The following is a 22,886-nucleotide window of genomic DNA, read 5'->3' on the forward strand; positions in this document are numbered from 1 at the left end:
TGGTAGCGGAGAGCCGGCTCGTTCCAATTTGTGTCGGCCGCCCACTTGCGGAATTCCACCGTATAATCTTCGATGGGTCTTCTTCCTTGGGACAAGTGGTGGAGAGTGGCTTCAGCGGTAGCCTTCCGTTGCGGATCATCATAGAGTTGGGACATACCCTCGAAGAAGGTGTCTATGGAATTTAACATAGGACTTCCCTGTTCCATTAAGCCATGAGCCCAGGCCTGAGGTTCCTCTGACAGTAGTGAGATAGCAAAACCCACTTTGACGATCTCTGATGCAAATGTCCGGGGCTGAAGGGCAAAGTAAAGCGAACAGGCGTTTTTAAAAGACCTGAATCTTTTACGGTCTCCGGAGAACCGTTCGGGCGTAGGGACCCTGGGTTCAGGAAGTGCCATGACAACGGTAGGGCTGGCGGCGGCCTGGGGGAGTGCCCCTTCATTGCTGGGTGCCGGAACTGCAGTGGCGGAAGGAAGTACTCCAGCAATCTGTTGGAGGCGGCTGTCAACTTGAGCATACCCCTCCTGTAGCTTCTGGACTGAGTCGGCCAGGGTGGAGACCTGTTGGCACAGGATCTCCAAAGGAGAGCGCGCTCTGTCGGCCTCAGACATCTGGCTGGTTAGTACTGTCGGGGACTATACTCACCGAGGCCGAGATGCCGAGAGCGGCTCGCCCTTACGACCACGCGCACCCGACCCCTGGAGATGATACAGGGAGTTGGGGGCACGCGGAGGCACGGGCTTCCGGAAGGGACTGGATTCCTGAAGGAAGTCCGAGTAACTGTGGACACAGGAGAAGCTGCAAACAAGTGGTTAGCTGAAACTGGGGTAACTGGCCAGAGCAAGTCCGTGTAACAGGCTGAGATCAGGGGTATCAGGCAGACAAGGGGTATCCGTAAAACAAGCAGAGGTCAGAGGTATTCAGCAGGCAGAGAGAGTGTCCGTTTAACTAGCAGAGGTCAGGGTATCCAGCAAGCAGAGAGAGTATCCGTTTAACTAGCAGAGGTCAGGGTATCCAGCAAGCAGAGAGAGTATCCGTTTAACTAGCAGAGGTCAGGGTATCCAGCAAGCAGAGAGAGTATCCGTTTAACTAGCAGAGGTCAGGGTATCCAGCAAGCAGAGAGAGTATCCGTTAACTAGCAGAGGTCTGGGGGTATCCGGCAGGCAGAGAGGGTATCCGTTAACTAGCAGAGGTCTGGGGGTATCAACAGGCAGAGAGAGTATCACAGGGAGTATAACAAGGAAACTGGGTACAGGACAGGGCACAGCTGACGACTAACCAGCAACCCGACTGGGCGCTGGAGCCGTCAGAAGTAGCCCACCGGCGAGCGCGTCAGCGTGACGCGCCGCCGGGCACCCGCACGGCCACGGCGCGCACACGGGGACCGCCGTGCACCCGCGCGCGCCGCACAGCTGGGCCGCGAACGAGTGCACGGCGCAGCGTGAGTCCTCCGCGCATGCGCCGTGGAGCCCGGCGGACGGAGGCGGCTTGTGCCTCCTGACAAAAGTGAAGCTAAATAAGGAGAGAGGGGGCTAAAATACTTAACAAGTAAATCTGTAAAATTATAATTACAGACTTAATATTCTTTGAGCTTCAACCTTCCCATGTATTTATTTAATTTATTCCACACTTACCTGACACTGGGTTCTGCATAGTTCAGATACTTACCCACCTCATGGATCAAGCATTGTCATGCTGAGATTCTTTTCTCTGCACCCACCACTCTGCACTACCATCTTCTCCTATGATGCTATCTGCTCTTTTGAGTTCAGGCACAGCCTCCCAACACTAGGCTGGCCCCCATACTCCTTTTAATGAATGGAATAACAATGCAGTGCTCCCAGTGCCTCATGGGATATGCATTTCACATCTAGGGACTGACATTATTTGCCTTGACAAGGGGGCAGGACCAAAACTTTTACAACTAAAAATAAATACAAAATAAAAAAGACAGAGGAGGAAACTTCATAAATGAGTGAAGATCTGCTTTGAATTGCTACAGGGTATGGTAATTAAATAGCACATGCTAAATGAAAAAAAGGGTGTTCTACCCACTACATTTTGACCCATAGGGGTTGATTTACTAAATCGGAAGAGTGCAAAATCTGGTGCAGCTCTGTGTAGAAACCAATCAGCTTCCAGATTTTTTTTTTTTTTTTTTTGTAAAAACTCAATTGAACAAGCTGAAGTTAGAAGCTGATTGGCTACCATGCACAGGTGCACCAGATTTTGCACTCTCCAGTTTCAGTAAATCAATCCCACAGTGTCCTACATCTTTCAGACCACCTCACCCATTATCTGCTCCCTCCAGTATCCCCTGCAAGGTACGCAGTCCACATGCACCACCCACATTGACAAACCATATGAAGATATCACAGATGATTAGCCCTACCAAAGCAAAGATAAAATTCAAGACATTTACCCATTACCAACAGACAGATTTATTTTTTAATTTTTGCATTAGATCGACTTCTGTACAACCATAGTGCCTATACTCCTATATGCCTATACATGCATCAAAATCTTGTTAGTCCCTGCTAAAACAGCTGAATTGCTATCCATGTATGGCAAACTTAAACCCGTAGTAAACGTTCAACAAAAAAAAAAAAAGGTTCCTTCTGCAAGGTAGTATTATGTGCTAGTGTGCATTGCATACTAGCACATTATGAAAAACTTGCCTTAAAACGAAGCCCTCCAGTGGCTTGCTGTCATTGCTGAGAAGGCTTCCATTTTCACCCGGTCTTCCTTCAAGGTACCCATGCCCTGGCCGTTGGAATGACCGAGTCGTAACACCCCCCCCCCGTGCATTTGCTCGGGAGTCACAGCCGTGGCACAGCTCTCCTTTGGGGACAGCTTAAGTATGCCCTCCCTTCAGAGAGCATGAGCCGGTGATGTCAACAGCTGTAAAAACAGTGAACATCTCCTAAATGATACTCGTTTAGGAGATATTCCTTGTACCTATAGGTTTATTATTAGCTTACCTGTAGCTACAAGTGTCCAAACAGTGTTTACTACTGCTTTAAGAGTTGTCCCCTGGAAATTGACACTCTGAAGAGCGTTTAATGCTTTGCTACAAGAACCCTTGCACTGCTTTATAAAAATCTTGCATTGTGAGGTGGGTAGCACTTGAGGAAGGTCAGGGCTATTATCTCTGCTTTGAGTTTATTGAGCATTAGCACTTCTTTATCTTTGTAAATAAAATGTGGGGTTTTTCTCATCTCCTAGGATACGTTTTCACAAACTTTACAGATTCTAACCTTTTATCTTTTAAACCATGACTTCCCAGATGTAGGAGATGTGTGTCATGATAGTGCGAGGCAGGCTGTTTTATGAACAGACAAATCTTTCATGAAGAGCTGTATTTACTATACATTTGTTCAAATACAGTTTGTAGGCTTTTATACCAATGGGATTCCTGCTTTTTAAAATGGTAAATACTGTGCACCCTATTGACAAGTAGTACAGTAGTATCACTAATCGTAAGGATTTATTTAATGCTAATGGTTTTTGCAGTAATTTACAATAAAGGCAGTACTGTTACAATTGAATAAAGGAGGCTTAGGAGGGTCCTGCTCTTGAGAGCTTACAATGTAAAGCATTCAATGTGCCTTAAAATGTACTGTATGTCAGAGCAAAAAAACTAAATAAAACTAAACTAAATAAAAACTAACTAAATAAAAAATAAAAACACATGCAACACAGCTCTGCAATACATGTACTGTACATTTCCCTATGTTTTATCCCATTAAAGACCCTGCAAGTACAGAGAAATCTCTACCAGAAATGCATTTTGCTCTAAATTTCTTGTTGTGGACTGAGAACATTGTACCTTTTCTGGTCTGTAATCCCAAGAAATGGTGACAGTCCTTCCCAATTGTCTTTTGTTGAGATATTGAATCCTCCCCCTCATCAACACAAGAATTGTTCAGTAGTCTACAATAAGCCTGGAAGGAGTTGAGATTCCTCAGGAAGGTGTGCACACGACAGCTGTGACTTTCTGACATGACCAACAGTTTTTTGCACTTGCCAAACAAATATAACAAAACACTTTCAATATGATATATTCAGCAGATCAAAAGTGTAGAGCTAAAGGAAGTTCTTTTTTAAGGGTTTACATATACTTTAAAAATCTACAGCTGGTTTGGGGCTGCTTGCTGTTCTTTATGAAGAATCCTGCCCCTGTCAGAACTCCTGGCTGATATCTGGAGTGCACTTGACAGGCTCCTACATGTACAGTGGGGACGGAAAGTATTCAGACCCCCTTACATTTTTCACTCTTTGTTATATTGCAGCCATTTGCTAAAATCATTTAAGTTCATTTTTTTCCTCATTAATGTACACACAGCACCCCATATTGACAGAAAAACACAGAATTGTTGACATTTTTGCAGATTTATTAAAAAAGAAAAACTGAAATATCACATGGTCCTAAGTATTCGGACCCTTTTCTGTGACACTCATATATTTAACTCAGGTGCTGTCCATTTCTTCTGATCATCCTTGAGATGGTTCTACACCTTCATTTGAGTCCAGCTGTGTTTGATTATACTGATTGGACTTGATTAGGAAAGCCACACACCTGTCTATATATGACCTTAGAGCTCACAGTGCATGTCAGAGCAAATGAGAATCATGAGGTCAAAGGAACTGCCTGAAGAGCTCAGAGACAGAATTGTGGCAAGGCACAGATCTGGCCAAGGTTACAAAAAAAATTCTGCTGCACTTAAGTTTCCTTAGAGCACAGTGGCTTCCATAATCCTTAAATGGAAGACGTATGGGATGACCACCAGAACCCTTCCTAGAGCTGGCTGTCCGGGCAAACTGAGCTACCGGGAGAGAAGAGCCTTGGTGAGAGAGGTAAAGAAGAACCCAAAGATCACTGTGGCTGAGCTCCAGAGATGCAGTCGGGAGATGGGAGAAAGTTGTAGAAAGTCAACCATCACTACAGCCCTCCACCAGTCGGGGCTTTATGGCAGAGTGGCCCGATGGAAGCCTCTCCTCAGTGCAAGACACATGAAAGCCCACATAGAGTTTGCTTAAAAAAACACCTGAAGGACTCCAAGATGGTGAGAAATAAGATTCTCTGGTCTGATGAGACCAAGATAGAACTTTTTGGCCTTAATTCTAAGTGGTATGTGTGGAGAAAACCAGGCACTGCTCATCACCTGTCCAATACAGTCCCAACAGTGAAGCATGGTGGTGGCAACATCATGCTGTGGGGGTGTTTTTCAGCTGCAGGGACAGGACGACTGGTTGCAATCGAGGGAAAAATGAATGCGGTCAAGAACAGGGATATCCTGGCCGAAAACCTTCTCCAGAGTGCTCAGGACCTCAGACTGGGCCGAAGGTTTACCTTCCAACAAGACAATGGCAGAGGATCCCCAAATCCAGGTGTGAAAAACTTGTTGCATCTTTCCCAAAAAGACTCTTGGCTGTATTAGATCAAAAGGGTGCTTCTACTAAATACTGAGCAAAGGGTCTGAATACTTAGGACCATTTGATATTTCAGTTTTTCTTTTTTAATAAATCTGCAAAAATGTCAACAATTCTGTGTTTTTCTGTCAGTATGGGGTGCTGTGTGTACATTAATGAGGAAAAAAAATGAACTTAAATGATTTTAGCAAATGGCTGCAATATAACAGAGAAGAAAATTTAAAAGGGTCTGAATACTTTCTGTCCCCACTGTATCTGTTGCTTCCGTCTTATTTCATATACATTTAGAGGGGTTGTAAAGTTCAGATTTTCTTTTGCTTTTTGTCATGTAATGGAGATTGTTGAAATGGTGAAGGTGTAAGAACAGCACTAGAGCCTTTATGTTGGAATGGTCAAAGTGTGAGAACAGTGACAGCCTTCAAGTTGAAATGGTCAAGGTGTGAGAACAGTATGACAGCCTTCTTGTTGAAATGGTCAAGGTGTAAGAAGTGTATGACACCCTTCGTGTTGAAATGGTCAAGCTGTAAGACATGTGTGCTCAACCTGTGGCCTGCCAGCTGTTTTGCGGAACTACAAGTCCCATGAGGCATTGCAAGCTGCTAACAGTTACAAGCATGACTTCCAAAGGCAGAGGCATGATCTGCAACAGCTGGAGGGCCACAGATTGAGCACCCTTGGCGTAAGACAGTGTTGACTGCCTTCATGTAATCTCGGTTTAAATGCTCACTGCAGCCATCTGTTTGACTCTTCTAACCATAGGTCCATGGAGACTGATAACAGTGCATGCATTTTTACCATATGGTCTCACCCGTGAGTATGAGGATAAAACTGTAAAACATGCACTGTTGGGTACACCCTTGAGTTGAGCAATACTGCCTTATAAACTGTTGAAATTCTCAAGTCTATCTCCATCCTATGTTATTTTGTTTGTCAGCAGCAATAAAAACAACATATGAGAAAGCCGAGTACAAAAGATCAGACGTAACCAGAGTGGAATAGCTAAGCACAAAAGATCAGAAGTACAGTATCTCACAAAAGTGAGTACACCCCTTACATTTTTGTAAATATTTTATTCTATCTTTTTTCATGCGACAACACTGAAAAAATTACACTTTGCTACAATGTAAAGTAGTTAGTGTACAGCTTGTATAACAGTGTAAATTTGCTGCCCACTCAAAATAACTCAACACAGCCATTGATGTCTAAACCGCTGGCAACAGAAGTGAATAAGCCCCTAAGTGAAAATGTCCAACTTGGGCCCAATGTGTCAATATTTTGTGTGGCCATCATTATTTTCCAGCACTGCCTTAACCCTCTTGGGCATGGAGTTCACCAGAGCTTCGCAGGTTGCCACTGGAGTCCTCTTCTACTCCTCCATGATGACATCACGGAGCTGGTGGATGTTGGAGACCTTGCGCTCCTCCACCTTCCGTTTCAGAATGCCCCACAGATGCTCAATAGGGTTTAGGTCTGGAGCCATGCTTGGCCAGTCCATCACCTTTACCCTCAGCTTCTTTAGTAAGGCAGCAGTCATCTGGGAGGTGTGCTTGGGGTAGTTATCGTGTTGGAATACTGCCCTGCGGCCCAGTCTCGGAAGGGAGGGGATCATGCTCTGCTTCAATATGTCACAGTACATGTTGGCATTCATGGTTCCCTCAATGAACTGTAGCTCCCCAGTGCTGGCAGCACTCATGCAGCCCCAGACCATGACACTCCCACCACCATGCTTGACTGTAGGCAAGACACACTTGTCTTTGTACTCCTCACCTGGTTGCCGCCACACACGCTTGACAGCATCTGAACCAAATAAGTTTATCTTGGTCCCATCAGACCACAGGACATGGTACCAGTAATCCATGTCCTTCGTCTGCTTGTCTTCAGCAAACAGTTTGCAGGCTTTCTTGTGCATCATCTTTAGAAGAGGCTTCCTTCTGGGACGACAGCCATGCAGACTAATTTAAAACAGTGTGCGACGTACGGTCTGCACTGACAGGCTGATCCCCGACTCCTTCAACCTCTGCAGCAATGCTGGCAGCCCTCATATGTCTATTTCCCAAAGACAACATCTGGATATGACGCTCAACTTCTTTGGTCGACTATGGCGATGCCTGTTCTCAGTTGAACCCGTCCTGTTAAACCACTGTATGGTCTTGGCCACCGTGCTGCAACTCAGTTTCAGGGTCTTGGCAATCTTCTTATGGCCTAGGCCATCTTTATGTAGAGCAACAATTCTTTTTTTCAGATCCTCAGAGAGTTCTTTGCCATAAGGTGCCATGTTGAACTTCCAGTAACCAGTATGAGAGAGTGAGAGAGTGATACCACCAAATTTAACACACCTACTCCCCATTGACACCTGAGACCACTTTGTAACACTAACGAATCACATGACACTGGGGAGGGAAAATGGCTGATTGGGCCCAATATGGACATTTTCACTTAGAGGTGTACTACTCACTTTTGTTGCCAGTGGATTAGACAATAATGGCTGTGTGTTATTTTGAGGAGACAGCAAATTTACACTGTTATACAAGCTGTACACTCACTACTTTACATTGTAGCAAAGAGTAATTTCTTCAGTGTTGTCACATGAAAAGATATATTAAAATATTTACAAAAATGTGAGGGGTGTACTCACTTGTGTGAGCTACTGTACCTAGAGTGGAATAGTGGTATTTTTTTTTTCTCACAGAAATAAGTAGACTGAATCACAGAACATACAGTATTTACTATTGGCCAAATTTTAGGTCAAATTAGTATGTACTTTACCCTTAAGAATACAGTCCTAAGGGATGTACATGTTCTCCTGCACTCCTAATATTGTATTGTAGAAAATATTAAAATGTCCCACCAGGATGTTTGCAGATGAGAAACTGTGCTAATTTTACATGGCCGGTTTAAAGGGTTTTTTTTTTTTTCTAAGACATGTTTTTTTTTTATACATGCTGTTCAGTTCTCATTTTAGTGTTCTGAGAAACCTCCTTGCATGAATGTAGGAAACCCAAGCGTTCCAGATTGGAGACAGAGCATGTTGAATTGGTAATTGAGAGCTAAAAGCTGGCTGAGAACGTTCTTCAGTGATTTGAGTTGTCGGCTCCCTTCCTTCTCCTTTTCTTCTGCTAAGGTGTTCTCCATGTCCTTGTTGCCCTCAATGGGATTGCACTGTGCCTCTTTCTGTCTACTCTCAGCTTTTCTTACTCTCATTCCAGAATGCTCTCAGCTTGTCTTTTTCCGGCCAATCTGTTTTCCATGTCATCGTGTGCTCGTGCTCCAACCTGGAACGTTTGGTCTCTGTCCAAGTCAGGCGCTGAAAAGAAGGGTTAGAAGTGAGTTTTATTTTTTCTATTGTTTGCGGCACAATGTGTGAGTTCGCTTATATTGCTGAAGTTATTTCCTAAGAAAACAATTCCTCTGCTCTTTATATAATGAGCACAATTGATTTAGCAGTAGGAACCTTCCTGATAGTCACAAAACCATTTCCGTATTGCCTTACCACTACCTGCTAATGTGATTTGTATCCGTTAGCTGTCTATTTGTTTTGAAGGATGGCTGTCTGTGTATTGGACAAGGGGTCCATTTTGATTTCAAAGTCAGAACATTTAGATGATTCTTAAGTAGTCAGGAAATTCTTACAAACGAAAGCCCAGTTCTGGTCTAATTGCTTATTTATTAATTAAATGGGTAAGGGTTAGCATTTCTATCAGTTTTTATTGCTGTTTTTGACTCCTTTGGGGAGAGTTCTCTATTCTGACTCAGTGGCAGCTGGTCAAAAATGAGGAAAATGAGAGGTCACTGGACAGCAGGACACAGCAATAGAAACAATTTTAGAGGTTCTGACCTTTCCTACTCTATTAAGATGTTTTTATTTCTGTATTTTTCCCCATTGGTGAAATCCTATCTTTTCTTGTCCATCTAACATTCGATCACCAGACTGAAAGGGTTAGGAAATCTTGCTAAAGGGCACACAGTAACAAAATCTGATGCAGTTCTAACCCTTTCACGCAAGTTTTGTCTTTAAAGTACAACTGTCACTGAAGAGGTAAAGGAGCTGCCATTGCTGGCCTGCTTCTGAAAATTCTAGCTGCATGGCTAGTTTCCGAATCTCAGATCCAGAACATGCATGCTGTAAATAATTTAGAAAAGTGTGTGTATGCTTTATATCTATATCTGTCCCAGGTAAGTGACCTAGAAATTTTATTTTAAACTGAACAAGGTGACTGCTGTTGTGCAGCTGATGAAAGGTACACTTCTTAATTCATTTTGCAGCAACATAGACAAGGAAATGTTATAAAGCCAAACTCTGGGAAACGGGAAAACTGCCCCTTGCAATGGGGCAGTGCCTGCACTGCAATGGTTAATTACATTATATTATTATACATTATACAGGTTTTATATAGCGCCAACAGTTTGCGCAGCGCTTTACAACATGAGGGCAGACATTAGTTACATTAAAATTTGGTACAAGAGCAATCTGAGGGCGCTGCTTGTTAGAGCCTACAATCTAATTGCTCGTTTAGGTCTAGGGGACTTTAATAATAACAATAATATTAGTTTAATTAGGTTACTTACCCGATCCTCCACTCCTTCGCACTGCTGGACCGGTCCACGCAGCTGCTTCTTCTACCCCTTGCTCTAGTGGTCTAAAGTCCTGATATCATCAACACCAATACGCTGAGGAACAGTCCAACACAGGATCATGGGGAAGTGCCGATTGCTGGGGAAGCGGAAAATCAGATAAGTAACGATGCGTCTACTCTCCCCTAGACTAAGTGAGCAGTTAGCCCTTGCAGTGCGGGCACAGCCCCACTGCAAGTGATAATTTTCAAGTTTTCTCTGGGATCCATTTCTCTGGGATAAAGTGTTAGGTACTGAAGTGGTACACTTTCTTTCATGGAATTAGGTTGTTGTGGCACCCTAAAGACTAAATTAACTCGCTTTTTAATTTAAGTTTGACATGCTTATTTTTATTTTATTATACAGTAAGTCTACATGAGCTCCAACCATGAGATTTAATAATTATGGAATTGAGATACATTTTCAATGTAATGATGTGGGGCAGTACATCTAATAATCAGAATTAAGCTTTTAGGAACCTAGTTGTAATGGTAGATGTTCTGACAACTATTCTAAAAATCACTGGGGTTGATTTACTAAAATTGGAGAGTGCAAAATCTGGTGCAGCTCTGCATGGTAGCCAATCAGATTCTAACTTCAGCTTTTTCTATTAAGCTTTGACAAATGAAAACTGGAAGCTGGTTTTTATGCAGAGCTGCATCGGATTTTGCACTCTCCGGTTTTAGTAAATCAGCCCCACAGTGTTTCTCGTGACCACGTTTTAATCTGACTTTTATGTTTTTCAGTTCCATGTCAATTGCAGCAAGCCTTGTGAGTGAAGACACCAAGACAAAGTTTCTGAACAAAATGGGCCAGCTGACAACATCTGGTGCAATGTTGGCAAATGTTTTTCAGCGCAAGAAATAGGTGGCTTGCTGCTAGCCAATAAAACACTAAAAAGATGGACCACTTGCTCCTTGTACTTGAACTACTTGCCTTTTTATTTTTATTTTTTCTTCATGTCTTACGTTCTTGTAATATATTTTATTAAAGACTCCAAAGAAATTTGCACTTCATTAGAATCCGCATGTCTGTTGATTCGGGAATTCATACTGTAACTGAAGTTGAAGAAGGATCCTTAGCCTATACCATGTCTCCGTTCTGTCTTTTTTGTCTTTTTTTTTTTTTTTTTTATATACATAAATATATATATATATAGTGAAAAAAGTATTTTTTCTGAAAAAAATATTGGCAACTCTATCTGTTATATACTGCACAAAGTTGCAATGGTACTTAGTAATGTAAATTCTTTATCATGAAATAATAAAGTCAGATATTGATATGTACGTAAATATTGGAAATAGCAATCAGTTTGTTTTTATTTTTAAATGAATAAGAAAACAGCCAGCGTTAACCTGTGCCTTTTTTGGATTCATCCTCGAGTCTACGGTAGAAGGACAAGCATAAATAACTTGCATTCCCAGTTTTGGAGACAATGCTTTTTTCATTCGATGTTCCCTTGGCATTACTACTGTGTGCAGTAATACGGTCATGTTGCCATGTTGTTGTCATTTTAAAAATGTAAAAACCTTTTGATGAAGACCATCTTAAAAAATGTACTACAATTGTGTTTGCTATAATCGGATCTAAAAGAAGGTATTTCATATTTTCTGTTCTGCTTTTTCTATAAGCCATATCCATTTTTTTATTTTTTTTTAAGCTCTGCTTGCATTCCAATTAAAAGCTGTGAAAGCCTTCTACTATTAGTTGGAACCTCCAACATAAGTGCACCTCAACAAGATCCTCAAATAAGTTTAAGGCTTCTTTAGAAAACCTCTGTTCTTAGCTATTTTCCACCGCAGTAAAATTATAGTCAGAGTAACTCACTCACATACTATGAGCCCAATGGATGAGAGGATCCAGTGCATAGTCTCCATTGCCAATTAAAAGACTTTGTTTGGCCCTCTACAGCACAGGCAGTGTACGGCTCTGCTATTCTCATGTGAACCCCGCACAGACTTGTATTGCCATGCCATTATGGGTGATTTGCTTAGCTTGTCTCTCTTTTGTTGATCACCACTCCCTTAGTTACCACAAGATGAAGTTAAAAGAATCTGTCTAGATCGAATAATGAAAGTTTCTGATTTATTTTTAAAAGTGTCAGGGTCTCATCCTTAGCCTAAATTAGTGATTCCCAAATTGCACATGCAGTCAATAAGGTTTCAGAACACTTGATACGCCAGTGCTTGTTCTAGGACAGTGGTTCCCAAGTAGTGAAGGAATGATATGGATGGCAGCCCAGGCGCCCAATAACAGCTAATCCTCTATCACAGGGATCTCAAACTGGTGGCCCTGCAGCTGTTTCCAAACTACAAGTCCCATGAGGCATGACTCCCACAGACACAGGCATGATAGGACTTGTAGTTTTGCAACAGCTGGAGGGCCGCCCGTTTGAGACCCCTGCTCTATCATGACCAGTTCCTTCTAAGTTTACAATCTGTCACAAGGAATTGTTAACTGCATGTTGCCACTTACACCTGCCCATTGGTATCTCCTAAACAAAATAAGCAAGTGTACGTTAATTATTTAAACCATCTTATGACACTATTCATAATGTCACAAATGAAACAATGTTATACAGATACTTGAAAGTTTAAATAAAACATAGAATTGAAAAATATATACACCAAAAGCAAGATATAATAGCAGTGGCTCATATAAGCTTGCAGTTAAGAGGAATATGAGATTGAAAACAAGTGTAAAATAAATTTGACCCATAGCAACATCATTAATAGCACACAGAGTGATGCAATACAGCATTGCAAATCATGTTTTCCTTCACCAATGGAGGTTCGGTGAGATCTGTTTTGGTTGATAGTGTTTAATCCATATCAATTAAAAGTATGAAACAGCAGCCTTCTGTGATCTACAGGCACCTGTGAGCACGAAAAAACACTTTTTGTAATACACAGAGAAATACAAGGGAGATTCAGGCTACCGGTATTCAGGAAAAATACAGCTTTGTGTATTCTAGGAGTCAACACAACTCTAAATCCTTGCTAAAATACCCCCCTTCCCTTTCAAAGGCAATACCTACTGACTGGTTCCATGGAGAATCTCAGACTATGTTCATATTGCCCTTTTAAAATATATATTTTTGTTTTCCTTTAAACACTAATTTCCTTGGTCTATATAATGTTTGAGAATTAGGAAATGTAAGTCTATTTTTGGGATTTTTCATTTTGTTGTTTGTTGGCTCTGAGGAGCAAAACTGTATGTAAATATTCCATACAGTATTATAGCGACCATAAATGTTATTTATTTAGGAAAGGTGGTCATCTTTACTTTTCTCAGGATGGTTTACTGCTGGTTGGCCAGCATAACATATGAACAAGTTCTGGCATAAATGCAGCTATTTTAAATAACTACAATACGGCAATGAAAAACTTTTTGTTTGTGATTAGATAATATATTGGGGGAGTTGAAGGTCTTATTTATGCAGTGTTTTACAATATGACACAGAGAAATTGTGTGCAGGAGCTTGTGACGGGCTATCAGGCATCCGCTTTCATTACTTGAAACTGGTTCTATTTAATGTCAGATTGGTTGCTGTAGGCCTCTGCATGCCTTGGTTCTGTGTCAGGTTGATGGGCTTATTGATGCAGTTTTCATACTTATTGTCATATCAGTCATTTTGTATAAAGAAAAATCCTTCCTTTTTGAAAAATTTTACTAATCCATCTGTTTGCTGCAAGTTTTAAAATTTGACCCAGTTAAACCTATCAGGAACATTTTGCCGAATTGATTTCAACCAGGGGGACACAAGAAGGTCCAGTGTTGAGCAATAACTCAAGTAATTTCCTGACCCTAACCTATTTTTCACCCTCCTCCACACCAACCTAATATGAGGAAATTATCCTCCTCCCTTCCTCTTTTCATATGTGGATTCAGAGCTCCTGGTCCAGGGGATATTTTGGCATTTAATTTGGGTCCTGTGTGTAGGAAGTACTACAGATTGGTTGCTCAGGCAGAGGCATCAAATACGTGTCCCTGCCACAGCTAAGTGCTGAAAGTAGTCTTGGGACTGGAAGCGACTACACTCAGAACTGCTGTCAAGTGGCTACAAGAGGATGATTTGTGCAGATTAGTTTAGCATGGAGATGAATGGTAAGTAATAAGCTTTTTGAGGGAGTTTAAAACCCTCTAGGTATGCTAGCCATACATGGTTTTAATCTCGGACTTCGAACCATTATAGGCAAGCTGAATGTACCAATCGATCAACTTGGGTACAACCAGCCTGCTGGATTCATTTACGATTATCGCAAGTGGCTGCTATAGTAGCTAGCGATATTCACTGTTATTCCAGCGGGGGCGGCTCCCCCCTGCCCCCTCCACGCCGGGAGAAGACAATGGCCTGGCGGGAGAGATTCCCATATCAACACTGTCTGTATTAATGGGGGAATCAAGCAAATTGCTTTTCTGCAACCCATGGTTGCAGGAAAGAAATTTGCTCCCTGTGTGGCTGACCTTAAGCCTTGAAATAAATACAGGTAACACCGCCTACCTACTCAAAGCTTGAAGTTTTCTTCCTAGCAAAGCTATAGTGCACCAGTTTATGCACCTCCTTTTTGGTAATTTAAAAACAGCTATTTCTTACTTGTAGCACAAGAGAGATATTCACAAACACTCCCATTACAGGCTCATTGCTGTCTCAAGTAAAGAATGCCTGTATGTATCAAAATGTCAATATTAAAAAAATTCACGATGGCCACCAATCAGATTCACACTTGCCATGAGGGCTTGAATCTGACTGGTGACAGGCTTCAGAAAGCAGACCCTCCCAATGAACATGTGTAGGTCTATGTGAAATCTAGCTGATGCTGCTGCATTAGAAGTTCACTGATTGGTTTCACTTGTCCTATAAATGCTGTTTAAAAGGAGTGGTATTGACAAAGATATGGAAACCGTCACTGCAGATTTTGATGGGTCTAGAATTGATCTATTCCTGTCTTCACTGCTTTTTGAGTTAAAGTGATTTTAAACCTCAGACATGAAATATGAACTAAGTATATCCCTCTATAGCAGTGATGGAGATCCTTGGCACCCCAGATGTTTTTGAACCACATTTCCTATGATGCTCAACTACACTGCAGAGTGCATGAGCATCATGGCAATTGTAGTCCCAAAACATCTGGGGTGCCAAGGTTTGCTATCACTGCTCTATAGTGTGTACTTAAGTGTCTCAAGAGCACTAAAGCTGGCTTTACATTATACAATTTTCTTGTTCAATTTCCTTTAGAATTACCTTTTAACTAATGTAGTGCAAGGTCCTGCCTGATTGCATACAATTTGAAAGTCTTTAGGTTTGACCTCATATTATATGGTTTTGCTAAATCTAAAAGATAAATGTATGAAAATTGCAAGATGTGTAGCCAGCCTTAGTGTCACTTTTGTCTACTGCTCCGTTCCTCTGTTATCAACATGAAAACATGAATCACTTTTGAAAAGTTTTCCTGACACCAAGTGAAAAATGGTGATGGGAGGGCACAGCCTGTGACTGACAGCCTCAGCTTTGTTCCTGTGGGCCGTGTGAAGGGGCACCTTCGTTGGTTGGAACTCACTGGGTAATAAAGCCAAGATCAGGTTTAGAAATCCAGAACTTGATGGTTAAATAACAGCCAGCAAAGCAAGGCAACTTTGCTAGAAAAGATTAGGAAAGAGCAAAAGGCTAGCAATACAAATGTGTAGGGTGTGCTATAATTGGCCCGTATGCATGGTTCTTAGTGACCCATTTCTAGGTCAAAGAAAATTCACATATTAGGTAGATAAGCATATCAAACATTTGTACAACTTGCAGTAAACTTTAATAACAGATTTCAAAAATGAAGAGTTTCTTGAACAGCAATCTTAAATTATTTGTAAATGTTAGCATCCATTGTGGATGCTAAGGAAGAGAGCCTGATTAGCCATATATATTTATAGCGTGTTACTGTAGATGTAGAATAATACTACAATTGTTATTTACAACTGAGTGAATGCACTGATTTTTTTTTTTTTTCTGCCTAACCCTTTTTTGAATTTCTGTGAATATACATATTTTATATGTTGCATTTTTTTTCTTCAAAGGTGACTGTGCATAGTTTTGGGATAGTTTGAAGATTTACAAGAAAGTAGGTCAGCAGTGTGTCATTTGCAAGGCTCTAAAATATTGAAAACCAGGAAAAAGAGCTTACATAAATTTTAGTATTCCTCATTCTATGTGCTCGTCCAAAAGAGCGTGCACTGTTTATACATGAAACGTAAGACTGTTTTTCACAATAACTGTCTGGGTAATAATGGAAAGCTTTTCTGTTCAAATAAATGAATAAAAAAATTACAGTTTTTTCCATATGTAGTATTTGTGACTTCTCCAAATGGGGTATGTCTTTAATGGTATGAATTCACATACATAGAAGGAACACTGCTACAAGAAGTTTTTTTTTCTTCTTTTGCATTTTTATTGAAAAGTGTTTAACAAGAGAAAATATAAAATGGAAATTCAGTCAGCGCAAAAGCAATACCCTAACTAGAAATACAAGCAGCTGAACACTAAAGGTAAACATATAAAAAAACCTTTAAAAGTACTATACAAATAACAGTGCAGCGCTATGGATAAAATCAGCAGACTAACACATTGCTCATGGTATAAATAATGAAAGTCCCCTTAAATGTAGATGATAAGAAAAAAAGAGTAAACAGAAAGTAGTCTCCTTTACGGTAGTGAGGGTGCTCTCAAATATTCATAAGGTGCAACGCAGATCCGTGATTCCACCACCAGTAAGCCAAACCGCTCACCTCAATCAGTGGACCCCTGAACTAACAGATGGGTCAGACAAGGCTTTCACCACTCACAGTGGTCATGGATGGAGGCTTGAGTAGGTAGATCAATAAGGTAAGTTGTCACATCACTTTGAAGAACCGTACTCTGTTTCTCTTAATTTTCAGCCAGAAATGTAGGAGTGAAGCATTGCTGATGCTGAATATTTGGGACCAGGTTACAGGAAAGAATAACCTAAAGCACACTTTCACAGATCTTCTGGAATGAAAGCAGCCCCGAGTGCAGGAGTCAGCTGTTGCAAAACTACAAGTCCCCTAGGGGACTTGTGAAAATGTGCTTTAGGTTATTCTTTCCTGTAACCTGGTCCCAAATAGCAGGTGACCTTCGCAACTAAGCCCCAACAAGAGACCACTATCCCATTGGCCAAATACACGCTCCACAGTCTTATGTGCTGGCCTGATACATGGCTCCTGACTACCTATAATTGGAGGGGATAACTTCACAATCCAAACAAAATTGTCCATATCCCACACAATCAGTATGGGGACCCTGACTACCAGAAAAAGAAAAAAAAAGGAAGGGACAGACAGAAAAGATCTAAAAATAGGAGAAGGAAGGACATGCCAACTCCTCTAAACCAGACCACTGTTTAAACCAAGGGAGCCAGGGTGTCTCCTGACAGATATCGAATCCAGGGGCTCCAGGTTTTCTCAAACTCCTTTTAGTTTGTCATTCAGAATTGCAGATAGCCTTTCTTTTAACTATAATCCAAGACAGTTTAGCCCTTACCAAGTCCATAGGTATCACTTCCATTTTCTTTTAATTAAATTGAAATTTAATTTACATCTACTTGATTTATGCTAATTGTCTTCCAGTTTAGCAGTTAACTGAGGCAGATGTTGGCTGGCCACTCTTAGGCTGGGTTCACATAGCGCAAATTGGCTTTTGGTCGTGGTTCTTTTATTTTTTGCGTGTTTTGGAGTGTTTCTGCTAGTCGTGCATAGGGCAGCCCATTACTAGTGATGTGTGTTCTTTGAACCAGTGGTTGATTCAGTGGTTCGGTTTGTGTTCTGTCACACATCAGAAAAGCACTCATTTAGCTGCGCGTGGCATGATCAAGGAGCTTATGGTTGGTAAAATGCTTCTGACTATCGAACTGTAACACAATGCTTCACATTGTGCAATTGGACACTACTACATACAACTGCAAGGGTATCACTAGTGATTACTTGTGGCGCCATTGTTGTTACTGCAACAATTCTGTGTGTACCTAGGCTTAGAGACCGCCATTCTGTACAGCTTAATCACTGACCCAGAACAAGCATGTCTTGTTTGGTATCCCAGACACTTATATATGCTTGTTACAGGTCAGTAAATATAGAACAAGGATGACAGCCTTGGACTATCAACCTTAAAACATGAGTCAGGAATGATAGACCCCACATTTCTGTCCTGACTAGTTTCTGTCCTGTGCCGTAATGATTTCATGTTACTAATTTCATATATAGTGGGTATAGAAAATAATCCCCCCCCTTTTTAAAATAATCACATTTTGTTGCTTTGTAGCCTGAAATGAAGACACACAGTTTTTGTTTTATCCAGTTGTATTTACCCATTTCAACTTATAACATCCAAGTAAGTGTGCTTTCACACTGAGACGTTGGCGGCAAAGTGTCACTCTTTTTAGCTGCGCTTTACCATTGTTTTAGCGGCACTATTCGGACGCTAGCGGGGCACTTTTAACCCCCAATAGCGGCCGAAAGAGGGTTAGAACAGCCGGCAGAGCGCCACTGCCCATTGATTTCAATGGGCAGGGGCGCTTTAGGAGCGGTGTATACACCACTCCTACAGCACTGCAAAGATGCTGCTTGCAGGACTTTTCTTTACTGACCTGCAAGCACACCGCTCCAGTGAAAGCATTCAGGTTTCACACTGGAGAGGCGCTATTTTTAGTGCTATAGTGCCTGTAAAGCGCCTCAGTGTGAAAGCAGCCTTAAAGATGTATAACACCAACATGTCAGCAAAAAATAAATCAAAAACAGAATCACTGAGATGAAAAAAGAATCTCCCCCTTCCTAAAATGACTTGTAAACTCAATCGGGTGTAGCTAATCACCTTCTCAATGGCACACAAAGCAATTTGACTTTCAACTGTGATCAGCTGTGGTCATTTTGATTAGCTCAGCATGAAAATAGCTTTTCTAGAGCATTTCAGTCCCTGGTAGTGCAACTGAAGCCAACAATCATCTATGGATGGCAAGGTGCTGTCAAAAGATCCCCGGGATAAAGTTGTGTCAATGCCTAGAGGCACAGTGAAGTCTATTATTAAGAAGTGGAAGGTTTTGGTACAACACAGATCCTCCCTGGATCAAGACATCGCTCCTAACTGGATGAAAGAGCCGGGAGGAAACTGGTCAGAGAGGTCTACAGCAATTCTGAAGCAGTTGCAGGAATTTATGACAGAGTGGTCATTGTGTGCATGTGACAACAATATCACAAATTTTACACAAATGTGGCTCGTTTGGGAGGGTAGCAAGAAAAAAGCTACTCTTCAAGAAAGACCACATGCAAAAACATGGCTTGAAGATTCTGAGGCCACATGGAAAAAGGTGTTGAGGCCAAAGAATTAAATTTTAGTCTCATCTGACCATGACACCAAACGATATGTCTGGCGGAAATCCAATACAGCTCACCATCCAAATAACATCATTCCTACAGTAAAGCAAGGTGGTGGTAGTATCCTATTATGATATGTTCCTCTGCAGCAGGAACTGGAGCACTTGTCAGGATAGAAAGAAAAATTAATGGGGCAAAACACCATCCAATTCTGGAGGAACATCTACTGCTCTTGAGAAGTTCTGCAAAGAAGAGTAGGCGAATATTGCAAAGTCTTGATGTGCAAAGTTAGTAGAGACATATCCAAACAGACTAAAGGCTGTAATTAAAGCAAAAGGTGGTTCAACAAAATACTGACGCAAGGGGGTGATTCTTTTTCCAATTCAATGATTCTGTGTTTGATTCTTCTTTTTTTTTTCAGACATGTTGGTGTTATATCTTTCAGTCGGATGTTAAAAGTTGCACTGAGTGAATACAGCTGGACAAAACAAAAACTGCCTTCATTTCAAGCTTCAAAGCAACAAAATGTGATTATTTTAAGGGGGGGGGGGGTGATTCTTTTCTATACCCACTGTAGAAAGCTACAAATGAATTTATTTCCCCTTTGGCTTATAAAAAAAATTGTGCAAATGTTGATGGTGTAGTAGCATACACTAGTAAATCATATACTTACCTAATGGTAATGATCCTTTCCTGGCGCTAAAGTAAGGCAACATATACATAGGTATGGCTCTGCCCACATACTTGATAGGACCAACTATACTATAAATGAAACCCCTCTAACAAGGCTAGTTTTCTAGTTTAAAAGTGCTGATCTGTATATTTTGATGTGGGGTAGTCTCTGCTGTCAGGGAACAATAGAGCTTAGAATAGTCCTGCAAAGAATAGTCCTGCTTCACACATCGTTTCTGTTGATGCAGGGATCTGGGATTTTTTTTTTTTTTTTTTTTGTGTTCAACACGCTGGTTGAACACGAAAGAAAAAAGAATGTGTATACCCTGCTTAACAGTGATCTCTGGCACAGGAAGTGAGAGTAAAATCCACCAGTCAGAATAAGTACAGCAATAAAATCTCCTTTTATTTAATGGAGAAGGATATAAGTTTCTATTGCTGTTTGAGTTCCCAACTAGGAGATTCCCCTACTGCCTGTCCCAGTGACTGGGGTCATGTGAACAAGAAAAGGAAAATTTTCCCATATGGGGTACAGACAGCAATTGCATTGTCAGGCTCTGCCCAAAGGCAATAAAGGTGTTTAGGCTGGAGTTGCACTTTCAGTTTAAAATATTACAATAAATCATGTTTTTTTCTCATGTCCACACATTAGCAGAAATCCTGCCCTGGTGAGCTGCAACCTATAGACTATCATTTTTGTTCTCAGCGCTGTGAAAGTATCTATATACAAACCAGGATAGTTTCAGATCTGCAATAAGGTAACCAAAGGTCAGACCGCATAAATGTGGGCTTTCACAAGAAACAGAAGTAGAGTCATTTTATAACTTGTGCAGATTTCCAGATAAATTAGGGCATTGGGATTCAGGTTTATGGCCTTGTTAAAGTTTAACTCCACTCTCGGGGGGAGGGGGGATTTAATATAGCATATACAATTGTTAAAAAAGTCAGACTGTAATTGAGTTTTACAAAAAATAACTTTTCCTGTCAATCTTCAGCGCTGTTATTTTCTGAAAAATGCAATTTGACAACCTGGAGGCGTTTTGTACACAGAAGGTGTACGGAATACCCCCCAGACATTTAATATTTTGTTTGTCTGATCGGCTTACTGATTTTCCCAGAAGTCTTCCTTAAGATACAGGTCAGATTTTGGGCATCCTCTGCAACAAAAATGTAACTTTTGGTGTGATACTTCCATAGGGAAGTCATGTCTAAAGGGATGCAGACCCTGCCCTGTTCCTTATTGGAACCCTGCACCTGATAGATGATTCTAAAATCGCTCACATTCACTTGCACATGGACACAGAGAAACAAACGGCTATTTCTTCAGAATAAAAGGAGGTGGGAATCTGTGATAAGGTTTGCTAAAATCCCTACAATTTACATAGATCACCCAGAAGGGAGTGTTTTATCCTAAGCAAAAGTGGAGTTACTCCTTAAGACATTTTGACTACAGCAATAATTTGTTTTTCAGCCTTTTTTTACATGGAAACAAAATCAGTAACTTGTAATTGGAGTTCTTTCAGCATTACCAGGTTTTTGACGGGAATACTTAGAAGTTGATAGATGTTCAGATGTTTTTAATGAATTAAGTTTGTTAGATTTTCCGCATAGGTACACATATGGAAATAAAAGAAAAAAGGTGCAGAGGGGCTTCCCAACCTTATAAAAAAAAACATTAGGGACAGATAGATAGCAAGATAGAAGATGCACATGATTACTATGAGTCAGAATGAACTGAGCATGAGCGTGGATCATGTAATTTCAGAACTTGGAATAAATTAAAAATCTACTGCCTCCACCACTGCACATAGGAGAGGTAAAGTGGCACTAAATTCTGGTTAAATAAAAAATAATATTTACTGTATATATGTATATTCTTAATTAAAAAAGGAAAAAAAAACTTCTATTGCTCTCAGCCTCCTCCAAATTCAGTTTTTGCTGCTGTAATTTGACTTCCCCATGGAAGGTAGCTACACTCACTCTCCATGGTCCCACTGTACATAGGATAGTATCCACCCTCTCATGCTTGCTCCATTGATAGACTAGGCTTAGGGACTATGGGATTTGTAGTGTGCATAGAGCTGTGCACATGACTGCAACTAACACGCACTGCTCTACCCAAACAAACAGGATGAGGGATAGGGGAGGTTTTCGAAGCTCAAGGAAGCCAAAAACACAGTAAGAAACAATTTCATGAAAAATAGATTACAGAGCCATTATGTAATGGGTGTGTATGGATTATTTTTGGACACGTAGGCCATACATGGGTTGAATCCAGAACAAATTTTCTTTAGAAAATCAGAAATTTAGTATGTTTTGTGATCCGGATAGTGCAACCATTGATTTCAACCAACCAAGCCTTCAATTTCACCTCATATTGCAACAGGAAAAAATTTTTCATGGTTACGAATCTTCTTTTCTTTCTGGGAATTTTCTTTTCATGCACTCATGCTTTTTCCCATCTCCGTCTTTCAGGACAGCACCATAGAGAGACCTTGGCTCCTCCCCTTCTGAGGAAACACCGCCTTCAAATTTTAGATTTAATCCTCACCCCTCCCCCCGGCCCCTCAGTTCTGGTGTTTCCGGTGGGGAGACATCGCAAGGAAACAGGGCTAAACAGCCAGGGAGGCTGGGGCTAATTGCGGGCTGAGCAGAGGGGGGGACCAGGCTCTCTCTCTCTCCTGCTCATTTCTTAAAAGACTGCAGTCTAAGGGGCTAATGTGGCTGGGTACCTTTAGAAGACTGCACATCACGCTCCTCCAGATTCTCTTAGTGAAGCTGTAAGCTGGAGGGGTCCG

General features: G+C 41.2%; 1 protein-coding gene across 6 annotated transcripts in view; it reads left to right on the forward strand.

Annotated features, from left to right (window-relative positions):
* The window catches only part of RELCH (RAB11 binding and LisH domain, coiled-coil and HEAT repeat containing), a 251,582-nt gene extending 235,208 nt beyond the window's left edge, over positions 1–16,374 (forward strand). For 5 of the 6 annotated variants that reach the window (XM_073630910.1, XM_073630912.1, XM_073630911.1 and 2 more), the window contains one exon: positions 10,791–16,374. In XM_073630910.1, coding sequence (XP_073487011.1) covers positions 10,791–10,911 — 121 coding nt within the window. In that variant the 3' untranslated portion in view covers positions 10,912–16,374. Of the gene's footprint in view, positions 1–8,639; positions 8,757–10,790 lie in introns of all 6 variants that reach the window. The other variant, XM_073630909.1, reaches the window with a different exon arrangement.
* The last annotated feature ends 6,512 nt before the right edge of the window (positions 16,375–22,886 follow it).

The sequence above is a fragment of the Aquarana catesbeiana genome, linkage group LG05 (genome assembly GCF_042186555.1).
Source record: "Aquarana catesbeiana isolate 2022-GZ linkage group LG05, ASM4218655v1, whole genome shotgun sequence".
Taxonomy (NCBI): Eukaryota; Metazoa; Chordata; class Amphibia; order Anura; family Ranidae; genus Aquarana; species Aquarana catesbeiana.